Raw genomic sequence first — 11,814 nt, forward strand, 5'->3', positions numbered from 1 at the left:
TTAGAAATGATTAAACAGTAGAATACGTCAAACCATTAAGACAGTACGGTTATAAAAGTAAAACAAAGAGAAGAAACTGAAAGAAGGATACACAAATACCATGTTTAAACTGTGGTTAGTGTAGCAAAGTGTATATATTAATTGTATATATATTTTAAATTAATGTCACACCTGTTTGCTGCCAGAATACCGGTCCATTTTAAATGTTATGTGCTCTATTTATTTTTCTTTTTTTGTTCTTAAAGTTGACATCATTGCAATTTTGCATATGCTTTGCTTTATTTTAGCTGTTTTGCTATATTAGTATATTTTTATTTATCTATTCAACCTTTTTAGAATTTCAAATACATTGTTAGGTGAGATCTCTAAAGTCCTTTAAAATCAAATGTGTAGTAGTAGTGGAATTTCTTTTTACAGTATCTGAACAGAATCATAGTTGGTCCAGACCTACAAGTGTGAACACACCCTGAAGCTGCAATGTGTGAAAGTGTTGTACTGGTTCTTCAGTGACTGTAGAGTAGACTCTGTGTGTGTGTGTGTGTGTGTGTGTGTGCGTGTGCGTGTGCGCGTGCGTGTGTGTGTGTGTGTGTGTGCGTTCAGTGCCCAGAGCTCCGCCCCGTCAGGTGGAAGTCCAGCCCATCAACAGCACATCTGTTAAAGTGTCGTGGCGCTCCGTGTTGCCAGGGCAACGCAACGGGCAGATCCGCGGTTACCAGGTTCACTATGCGCTCATGGAGAACGGGGAGACGCAGGGCCTGCCGCGCATCAAAGACATGATGCTGGACGACGACCAGGTGAGATCACCACCCCACAGATGAAATAGGACCGTTAGTCTTATTCAACCTTCATTTGCAACGCAGGAGTTAGCTATTGCTGGTAAAGACTTGATTCATTAGCCACTATAGGTAAACACAAGAATACAACTAGTGTATGTGTGCTGCACACTGGAGTGTTCATGATTATGATCAGAAATTAAAACAATGGTTTTGTAAAGCTAAAATACAGTGCTTTGCAAATATATTCATATCCCTTAATTTTTTTTTCACATTTTTTTGTTGCAGCATTATGTTAACCTGCTTTAAATGAGTTTTTCCCCACATCAACTTACACTCCATACACCATAATAATGACAAAGCAAAAACCAGACAAATTTGACAAATGTATTAAAAATAAAAGACTGAAATAAGTAGATTGCATAAGTATTCATCCCCTTAACTCAGTCCATAGTTGAAGCAGCTTTACAGCCTCAAGTGTTTTTGGGTCTGATGTGAGCATCTTTGCACATCTGCATTTGGCAATTATCTGCCATTCTTTGCCTCACCTTTTCACCTCTCCATCTCTGTCAGCTTGGACATTTTCTAGAGTCCTAGTTGTTCCAGTCGTCTTCCATTATGGAGAATGCTTCTGTCAACCTTCAATGCAGCAGATTTGTTTCTGAACTCTTCTCTAGATCATCGCCTTAACGCAAGTCTGTCACTGAGCTCTACAGGCAGTTATCTTGGTTTTTGCTCTGATCTGCATTTTCAGCTGTTAGACCTTTTCTGAGAGGTGTGTGTCTTTCTAAATCAGACTCATTCAAATGAATTTGCCACAGTTTAACTCCACTCCAAGTGTAGGAACATCTAGAAGCAATATGATGCTCCTGAGATACATTTCCAGTGTCCCAGAAAAGGGTATGAATACTTATGCAACGGGATCTTTTAGTTTTTTATTTTTAATAAATTTGCACAAATGTTAAAAACCTATTTTTTGCTTTGCCATTATGGAGTAGGGAGTGTAGATTGATGTGGGGAAAAAAAAGTAATTTAAAGTAGTTGAACATAAGGCAGCAACAAAACAAAATGTGAAAAAAATTAAGGGGTATGAATAATTTGGCGAGGCACTGTAACTGAAGTGAATGACACAGGGAGCCTCTAGCACTCAGTTTGCACATGTCCACAATGAAGATGATATATGATGTGCTTTCGTTGTTTTGGGTCTTTAATCATTAAGGTTTTCAGTTAACATGAAATTAAAATTGATCTTATTTCTTTTCTTAATACGTGTTCTTGGTCTTACTGTGATTGACTCATCGGTGGCCTTTTTTCTGCTGAAACACACTTTCACATCAACCCACCAGAGGAAAATCACAGCTTGACCTACATTTATTTCTCATTCAATATCACATTTGTTAAACTTTAATTTCATGCTTTGAATCTTTTTACTCGATACTGGCCAAAACCTTATTCAAATAACAAAATACCCATAAATGCGCATTATTGATTGAGTAGTGTGTTAGAATTGTGAGAATCAGTCTGATCTGAATGAACAAACTCTGAATGAATCTCACTCCATTTCTTCTCTTTCTCACTGCCAATCCATTCTGTCCTTTCACTAAATGAATCTCACCCTCCTCTCCTCCTCTTCTCCTCCTACGCGCCGCCTGGTCATCACTGATTCTCTCTCATGCCGTTAGAGGGACGCGGATGAGACGGCGCAATATGTGAGTATGAACTTCAGCTTTATGTTCAGAGCAGCTTATGAAATCACAGCTGAGACAGAAAGATTTCAAAGCCCCTCAGAGCCGCTGGATCTGAACCGCCACTGCGTGTGTGTGTGTGTGTGTGTGTGTGTGTGTGTGTGTGTGTGTGTGTGTGTGTGTGTGTAAACCTCTCACACTGGTGTGTGTTTTCATAGAGCCACTTGAACACAGACTGAGAAGTTTATTATATAATATTGCTGGAATGAATGTGGCAGTAACATATAATCAGAGTGAGTGTCAGAGATCAGTGCTCATGTTTGCATTGATGTTTCTATCACTGAATGACTTGAGACTGAGTGTGTGTGTGTGTGTGTGTGTGTGTGTGTGTGTGTGTGTGTGTGTGTGTAGGAGCTAATTCTTGAGGATCTGCAGCCTGAGACGCTGTACTCCATCAGTGTGGCGGCGTACACCATTAAAGGTGACGGAGCTCAAAGCGTGGCTCATCTGGTTCAGACGCCCGTCGCATGTGAGTCTCTTTTTATGTGTCATTCAGAGACAGACAGAATCCTTCAAGTTGCTGTTTGTGTGACAGATAGCGGTGAATGTAGTGTGTGACAGTCACTAGTCTTTCGTCACTAGACTCAACAGAACAAAAGACTCACCGTTCTTCAGCCAATCAGAAACACAGTTAGTCATTGTGTGCATTCCTGACATTGGATTGGCTGATATATCTTTGGAGGGCGGGGCTTTATTCACTCTGTAACTCCATCTCAGGCGTCTTGTTGCTTTGATAAAACAGTATCTACATCATAAAAATATGAAGGACACAAGTGTGATTTAGTGACTCAGATTGACTGAGCTGTCCAGTGAGATCAAGTCAAATTTATCTATAGCGCTTTTCACAAAACACCATGTTTCAATGCAGTTTTACAGTAAACCATGATGTTATTGTCTATTACTGTATATCATTAAAGGAGTAGTTCACTTTCAGAACAAAAATTTGCAGATAATGTATTCACCCCCTTGTCATCCAAGATATTAATGTCTTTCTTTCTACAGTCGTGAGGAAATTATGTTTTTGGAGGAAAAAATCTTCATATAGTGGACTTCTATGGTGCCCACGAGTTTGAACTTCCAAAATGCAGTTTAAATGGCTCTAAATGATCACAGCCGAGGAAAGAAGGGTCTTATCTAGCAAAACGATAGTTAAAGGCAGTTCATCATTGAATTCAGTCATCATCCAGCTCAGTTCAGTTCAAATAGTATCTGTGCAATCAAGTCGACGATATATCTGGAAATTTAGAAGACAGCTGTGTTTTTATGCAGTCACTGCATTCTAACTGTTAGTTTGTGTGTGTTTGTGTCCTCTAGTACCTGCTCGTCCCGTTCTGTCCGTGCAGCTGGTTAATGAGACGTCTGCTGCGGTAATCTGGACTGTTCAACAATCTTCCAACCCTCTTCTGGAGATCGTGGGCTTTCGTCTGACCTACGGCCTTAAAAACGACTCTCAGTCTTTCTCTGTGGATTTCAGACCCGAGGAGCGCCGACGCAACGTGACCGACCTGCGTCCTGGAGGCGTCTACTCGTTCCTCCTGGCCGCTAGAGGGCGCTCCGGTTACGGCGAAGAGGCTCGGGACGAGCTGTCGGTGCCTGAGTTTCCTCCCAAAGGTTTTCCTCAGCTGTCGGAGCGCGTCAACGCCACCTGCTGCTCGCTGCGGTTCACCTGGATTCCTCCGAACGGCTCGGAACGGAACGCCGTTTTCACGGGATACGCGCTGGTGTATGAGGAAGTGGGTGGTGGCGTTGAGGCGCGGACGCTGATGGTGCCGGCGGATGTGTCCAGCTACACCGTTCACGGGCTGAACCCCGACCGGGCGTACGCCGTCAGAATATCGGCTCACAACGCCGCCGGCTCGGGCCCGTTTAGCCCACAGGTGCTGTACCGAACCACGGCCTTCGACACAGGTACGGCGCTCAGGTGCTCTCGCCTGGGTGAGCCACACAGAACCAAACCCGAAATCCCACCGACACTAACCCCACCCGACCCGTCTCCAGTGGAGGTGTGAATGTGGGCGGCTGCAGGTAACGGTCGGCGGGAGGATGGAGGATGGAGGATGGAGGTAAGTGCTCAGGCGTCAGTCACAGTCCATTTCGGAGGAGGAGCGCTCAGGTCCGCGGTAAGACCGGAGACGTCCGTGTTCTCCCTCATCCTCTGTTCCTTTACTTTGAGTTCCTTCACTGTCCTTCACGACTACATTTCCCAACACTTCCCAGTCCAGTTTGTGGTGTGGCACAGATAAAGTGAATGTTTGTTTGCGTGTGATTGAGTTTGTGTCTCACCCCGACTTCCTTCCTTCAAAATAACCTTCATCAGCAGCTAGCGAATCTGGGCCAGCTCTCACCGGATCCGCCGCATATGTGGCCTCCGTATCCGTCCGACTGTGACCGCCATACGCTCACCTTCTACATCCCCCACAATTCCCTGCACAGGCGGACTCTACGATCTCACGTCTGCTTCCTCACGGTCCCGGTTCACTGTGTGTGTTAGGGTTCCTTCAGTACTGAGTCTCATGTGTGTTTGGTGTGTGTTTTTGGACAGACGTGCCCAGGAATTTCTCAGTCAATCTGGCGACGAAGACGAGTGTGCTGCTGACGTGGGAGTTTCCAGAGAGCAGCGCCCCCTATCGCTTCACTGTGAGTCTCACCACAATCACTTCTGTCCGTGAACAGATTGTGGCTTTGAGTTTATCTGTTGTGATCTACTAAATCTTTAGAGACTAGAGAACGTCCTTTTACATCATACACATCACCTGCCTCTGACTCACAGTAGTGAGTAGCGTATCAACCAGACATTTGATTGTCCCTCTCCAACTTCCAACTCCAACTTGTCATTAATTATGATTGAAGTCAAACAGAAGATTGACTCAGTGAGTTGAGTTGAATTATCAGCATAAAAAAGTTATTTTGAATATCCTGCAATGCATTCTGAAATGGCCTGATATGTGAAAAATACTGAATATGTGAGCTTGGACCACAAAACCAGCCATAAGGGTCAGTTTTTCAACTGAGATTTATACATGAACTGAAAGCTGAATAAATCAGCTTTCTATTGATGTATGGTTTGTTAAAACAATATTTGGCCGAGATACAACTATTTGAAAATCTGGACTCTGAGGGTGCTCACAGTTCTTAGCAATGCATATTACTAATCAAAAATGAAGTTTTAATATATTTACAGTAGGAAATATCTTAATGGAACATGATCTATACTTAATATCCTAATAATTTTTGACATAAAAGAAAAATGGATCATTTTGACCCATACAATGTATTGTTGGCTATAGCTACAAATATACCTGTGCTACTTAAGACTGGTTTTGTGCTCCAGGTTCAGGTTCACATATGTTTTTAATATTGCTGCCTGTTTGAAACCTTTAGAGCCTTAAAATTGTGATTAAAAACTGTAGTGGTAGAGAGAATTATCCATTAGTTCTGTGGATGATCTGAGAGCAAGCTTGCATTGAATTGTAAGAAAGAGGCGGGGTTTCAGCAGACTAAATGATTGGAGAAATCCTGAAAAATTGTGATTATTCATCAAAAAATGAAATGTATGCATGGATGAATATTTCACAGTTAGATCAATAAGATGCATTTAAAGAAGAGATACTGTGAATTTCGTTTTTCTGTTGACTTTAACATGTTGCCCAGGTTAGTGGCTCACTAGGGTTTGGATCAGAGCTGTGAAAACCAGCCCAAACACATAGGACGTTTGTAGATTTACTAAACCTGACTGCGGTGCATTTGTTTTTGGGTTAGTAAACCAGGCCTTTGAGCGCTTCTGGCTGAGAAAGCCCAGCTGATGTCATTGTGAAGCAGCTCTCTCTCGTTCTCAGGTGGAGTACAACCGGCAGAAGATGGAGGTGGATGCGCGTCTGAGGAAGGCTGTTATTCCAAACCTACAGCCGGACACCAGCTACGACTTTAAGATCACCAGCCCCGAGGGGAACATGGGCGGACTCAGACACCGCATACACGCCAAAACATCGCCGCCCATCCTCATCCGGCGACCCGAGGTGGACCACACGCGAGAGACAGAGGTCACCGTCACCATCATACTGCCCTCGCTGGACACCAGGAGCAACGTGAGGTGCGAGCGCCGCTTCGTCAGACGCTGCATTCACGCTACACTGAGACACGCACCTGAGGACGCATGAATCATGCATGACGTGAGCACATACACACATACCTGCAGGAATCATCCGGCCGCTGCACTGTGAATAATTCACAACCGCAGTCAATTTGTATTTCTCTCTGCTTCCTGCCGGCCGCTGCTGAGCTCAGGAAGAAAATCATTTCGGCTCCCAATGCAACGCTGAGATACAGAGCCGCAGTAACTGCAGCGCACACGCTTTACGGCACGCGCCGTTCACGCAGAGACCGATCTCACCGCAGCACGCGCCGCTTCTCGCTGTTCATGAAGAAACACGTTTGAGCAAACAGCAGCTCCACGGAAAAACACATGATGCTTCACAGTTACAGTCATTATTTCCCATCTTACCTGAAGAAAAAAACACAAAGACAGAATATATAAAAACATAAAAAGGCACTGCAATATTTTTTCGCTTAGTATTTTTGTCTTGTTTTCTAGTGCAAACATGTAAACATTCTTAAATCAAGTTACATTCACTGGAAAAGCAAAATGTGACCCTGAACCACAAAACCAGTCTGAAGTAGCACGGGTATATTTGTAGCAATAGCCAAAAATACATTGCATGGGTCAAAATGATGACAATTTCATATTGTAGATATATCTAAACTTAGTGTTTGAGTAGTAATATGCATTGCTAAGAACTTCCTTTGGACAACTTTAAAGGTGATTTTCTCAATATTTCGATTTTTTTTGCACACTCAGATTGCCAAAACGTCGTATCTAGGCTAAATATTATCATATCCTAATGAAGCACACATCAATGGAAAGCTTATTTATTCAGATTTCAGATGATGTATAAATTAAGGGTTTCAGAAAATTGACCCTTAAGACTGGTTTTGTGGTCCAGGGTCACAAATGATTTAAGATTGTTGTTTTCTCAAATAATTTATCAAAACAAAGTGAGTTTATGCTTAAAGCAACAAAACATATCTGTGAGTGTGGTAACAAAACAAAAAAACACAATTCATTTTTGTTGGTTTTTCAAAAAACAAGATTAATTTTTAATAGTTCTAGCATTTGATTTTAGAAGTAATAATTTTGAGATCTTGGTAATGAAGCGTCAGCATTATTTGTCTTGTGTTTCAGGAACATCTATGTGGTGGTGGTTCCTCTGAAGAGAGCCAGAGGAGTGATCCGGCATCTGAAGAGCCCAGACGAGATGGACCTGGAGGAGGTAGAACGTCTACAACATCTCTCTGATTATTATTACTATGAGATCTGCTGCAGATCTACAGGTTCTGTGATTCGGTTTGTAGGGGTGTGAGTGTTGGGCGGTCAGTGATGCTGTTATTGAAATACAATCTCAGCAGCGTTTCAGCATTTCAGCTCATTCTGCTGGATGTGGAGTATTGTATGAAACTCCTGAGCTTTGACTTTCTCCCGTCGGAGGTCGTGCAGGTGAACGCGAGCGTGAGAGAGTCTTAACGGGCCGTCAGATCGCTGAACCGCGAGCGAACAGACGTAATGCAGGGTGTGAAAAACACACAAGCACGCGTGTGACACGACAGCATGATAGAACAGGTGAAAACAGACCGGAAGATCTCAGGCTGCGTCTCACATTCTGTGTTTGTAGGTGCTACATTTAACAAAGCACTCACTCTGCAGTCATTAAAAAAGTGTGTTCTGTGTAGAATGTATGCAGTCTGGCTGTACTGTAGGCAACATGTTCCTGTCATGTGACTTTCAGCCTTTCCTGTGGCCTCATGGGATAGAAACATGTCCATTAGATGCACACCTCAGAATCTCACGTTTTCCAGAGCCAAAGTCTATTTGTTTGCACTTGCTAAGAGAGAAACACGGAGATGGGTTATGGGGCTATAATTGTTGTGTATTTCCAGATCAATAGATTTTTAGCCACAAATAAATGTAAAGAGATTCACAAATGTGACCCTGGAGCACAAAACCAGTCTTAAGTAGCACGGGTATATTTGTAGCAATAGCCAAAAATACATTGTATGCATCATAATGATCAATTTTATGCCAAAAATCATTAGGATATTAAGTCCTTGAAGATATTTTGTCAATTTCCTACCGTAAATGTATCAAAACTTAATCTTTGATTAGTAATATGCATTGCTAAGAACTTCATTTGGACAACTTTAAAGGTGATTTTCTCAGTTTTTTTTTTTTTTTTTGCACCCTCAGATTCCTTGACCCAATATTGTCCTATCCTAACAAACCATACAAATACTTACCCTTATGACTGGTTTTGTGGTTCTGGGTCACAATTATTAAAGGATTAGTTCACTGCCAGAACAAAAATTTTGAAAGAAAGAAAATATATTTTTTTAGGAAAACATTTCAGGAGTGTTCTCCATATAGTGGACTTCTATGGTGCCCTGAGTTTGAACTTCCAAAATGCAGTTTAAATGCAGCTTCAAAGGACTCTAAACGATCCCAGCCGAGGAAGAAGGGTCGTACCTAGCGAAACGATTGATTATTTTTGAAAGGAATTGATCATTTCTATACTTTTTAACCTTAAATGCTCGTCTTGTCTCATCTCTGTGATTTGCATGTGTAGTCCGTGTAATCCGGGTCGAGACAGTTAGGGTACGTCAAAAAACTCTGGTCTCGTTTTCTTCTTCAACTTCAAAATCGCTGTTTTACCTGTTTTTTGTAAAGGGCGTTTAATCTTCTTTGTATGTTCAATTTGTAAACACGGGGTCGGTACTATTGCAGCGATGCAGGATGATTTTGAAGTTGGGGAAGAGAACGAGATGGGAGTTTTTTGACATACCCTAACTGTCTTGAAAAAACAAGAGTTCATGCAGACCTAGAAAGCATTTGAGAGAGCGTTTGAGGTTAAAAAGTATAGAAATTGTCAATTTGTTTCGAAAATGACTGATCATTTCGCTAGATAAGACCCTTCTTCTTCAGCTGGGGTCGTTTAGAGTCCTCTGAAGCTGCATTTAAACTGCATTTTGGAAGTTCAAACTCAGGGCACCATAGTCCACTATATGGAGAACATTCCTGAAGTAAAGAAAGACATGAACATCTTGGATGACAAGGGGGTGAGTACATTATTATTAGTAGTAGTACATTTTTGTTTTAGAAGTAAACTGCTCCTTTAAACAAATTCACAAATTAGTAGAATGAAATCCACAAGTTTATACAGGAGTTTCACAAAATAAGAATAAAATAAGATTTGCCAATAAAAAATGATCCACAAATATGTTTCCCTCTGCATTTGGAGATTGTTGCACACATTTTAGATTTCTTTCAGTGCATTTGTGGATTTTGAGACATTTTTAGTGTCAAGAGTGTTATCTGAACTTCACAAATGCAGAGGAAGTCATCCATTATGAAAGGAAGTGAATGTCAAATAAAAATCATATTTGTGCATCGTTTTTTTATTTCATTGTATTTATTTGTGAAGTTGTGTAATATTTCAAAGTCTATTGATCTGGAAGTGTGCAACAGTTTACAGAAGCTGTTTTTTATGTAAGTGTATGATTTTCTAATGTGTCTTGAGACGTTCTGTGCTGATGTTGAAGATGTGTTGCTCCTATTGCAGCTGTTGAAGGACATCAGTCAGAAGCAGAGAGACCCACGTCAGCGTCAGGTGGACCTGCGGAGGGCGTACATCACCGCCCGCTTCACGCCCGCCACCCTGCCCGCTTTCTTCACGCTGGGAGACCAGCTGGACTACGGCGGCTTCGAGAACCGCGCATTAGAACCGGGTCAGGAGTACGTGTTCTTCATCCTGGCGGAGCTCAACTCCACCACCGGGGTAAGATGTGCCACCTGTGTGTGTGTGTGTAGGAGTGTGTGTGTGTGCGTGCGTGCGTGCGTGCGTGTGTGTGTGTGTAATGGTCCTGTGTTTGTGTGTTCAGAAGATGTTTGTGGCCAGCCCTTACACCGACCCCGTGATCGCGCCCGACTCTGACCCTCAGCCTCTGGACGCGGGCGACGGCCTCATCTGGGTGGTGGGACCCGTCCTGGCCGTGGTCTTCATCATCTGCATCGTCATCGCCATCCTGCTCTACAAGAAGTGAGTCTGACCTGATCCTGTTAGAAACACATGATGCACAGAATTAGCCATCGTGATGTTCTCAGTGTTTTTGTCTTGTTTTTTTCAGTACAAATAACATCCTTAAAGGGGTCATCGGATGCCCATTTTCCACAAGTTCATATGCTTCTTTAGGGTCTTAATGAAAAGTCTCTAATATACTTTGATTCAAAATTCTCAATAGCAGTGTAAAAAAACACAATTTTACCTTGTCAAAATCAGCTCTGCAAAATTTTAAGACATGGCCCCTTTAAATTCCACCGAGCTCTGCTCGCCCCGCCCCTCTCTGAGATTATGTTTACTTTAGCCGCGTTTATCGGTGAAACTTGCCAAAAAGCACATTATTAAGAAAGGCCATTTGCAAAGATGCATAAAAAACCCTTCTCCTCACTTCTGCTGTGGGTGAAGCTGCATCAGGAACGATTCGCACGAACATAGACGCATATGTAGATCGGGATTGGCACTTTCCTTTTAAAAACGAAAGTAACGTTAATCCTCTGCGTCTTCAGCGGCTCAGATGTTGGGAGTAAATGACAACTGCTGTGTTCATGATTACATCCAACAACAGAACACCTCAATCGCTCAATTAGAGTCTTCCTCTGCTCCAGAGTCACACAATGGAGATCATATTCGGACTGTTTCAGCTCGGTGAGGGCGGAGCTAAGGTAAGACGCTCATGTCAATCAAATGTGTTTCGTCTCAACGACAAGAAGCTGAGAATGACCTGATTTGAAAAAGGGGATGTTACTTTTAAAGATTAAAAAATACCACTGACTGGATGTTTATCATTGTAGGGTGATTGTGTTCACAAACTGCCAACACACATTAATGTGCAAACAACATGGAAAAGTGAGTTTTGCATCCGATGACCCCTTTAAATCAAGATATATTTACTAGAGAAGCAAAATGACTGAAAATATTAGGTTTTGTTTTCTGGGGGGAAAAAGGATCAAAATTAAGTGAGTTTTTACTTAAACTAAGAAAAAATCTGCCGGTGGGATCCGAAAAATGAAATGCACTGAAAGATTTTGTTTTCAGAAATAAAGTAATATACATAAATAGATTAAAATTGCTGCTCTATTTTCAGTGTAAGCATTCGTCCAGGTGTTTCTTATGAGTTCATTTTGTTCTGTG

General features: G+C 42.1%; 1 protein-coding gene across 1 annotated transcript in view; it reads left to right on the plus strand.

Moving 5' to 3' along the window:
- ptprsb (protein tyrosine phosphatase receptor type Sb) overlaps positions 1-11,814 on the plus strand; it is a gene marked incomplete at its 3' end in the record, with an annotated part of 53,925 nt that overhangs the window by 27,085 nt on the left and 15,026 nt on the right. Inside the window, exons 9-17 of the mRNA XM_073848397.1 lie at positions 601-794; positions 2,456-2,482; positions 2,870-2,987; positions 3,833-4,426; positions 5,061-5,155; positions 6,355-6,608; positions 7,758-7,845; positions 10,186-10,401; positions 10,505-10,662. Of these exons, the coding sequence (XP_073704498.1) occupies positions 601-794; positions 2,456-2,482; positions 2,870-2,987; positions 3,833-4,426; positions 5,061-5,155; positions 6,355-6,608; positions 7,758-7,845; positions 10,186-10,401; positions 10,505-10,662 (1,744 nt within the window). The remainder of the gene's footprint in view (positions 1-600; positions 795-2,455; positions 2,483-2,869; positions 2,988-3,832; positions 4,427-5,060; positions 5,156-6,354; positions 6,609-7,757; positions 7,846-10,185; positions 10,402-10,504; positions 10,663-11,814) is intronic.

Source organism: Garra rufa, chromosome 10, assembly GCF_049309525.1.
Source record: "Garra rufa chromosome 10, GarRuf1.0, whole genome shotgun sequence".
NCBI classification, from domain to species: Eukaryota; Metazoa; Chordata; class Actinopteri; order Cypriniformes; family Cyprinidae; genus Garra; species Garra rufa.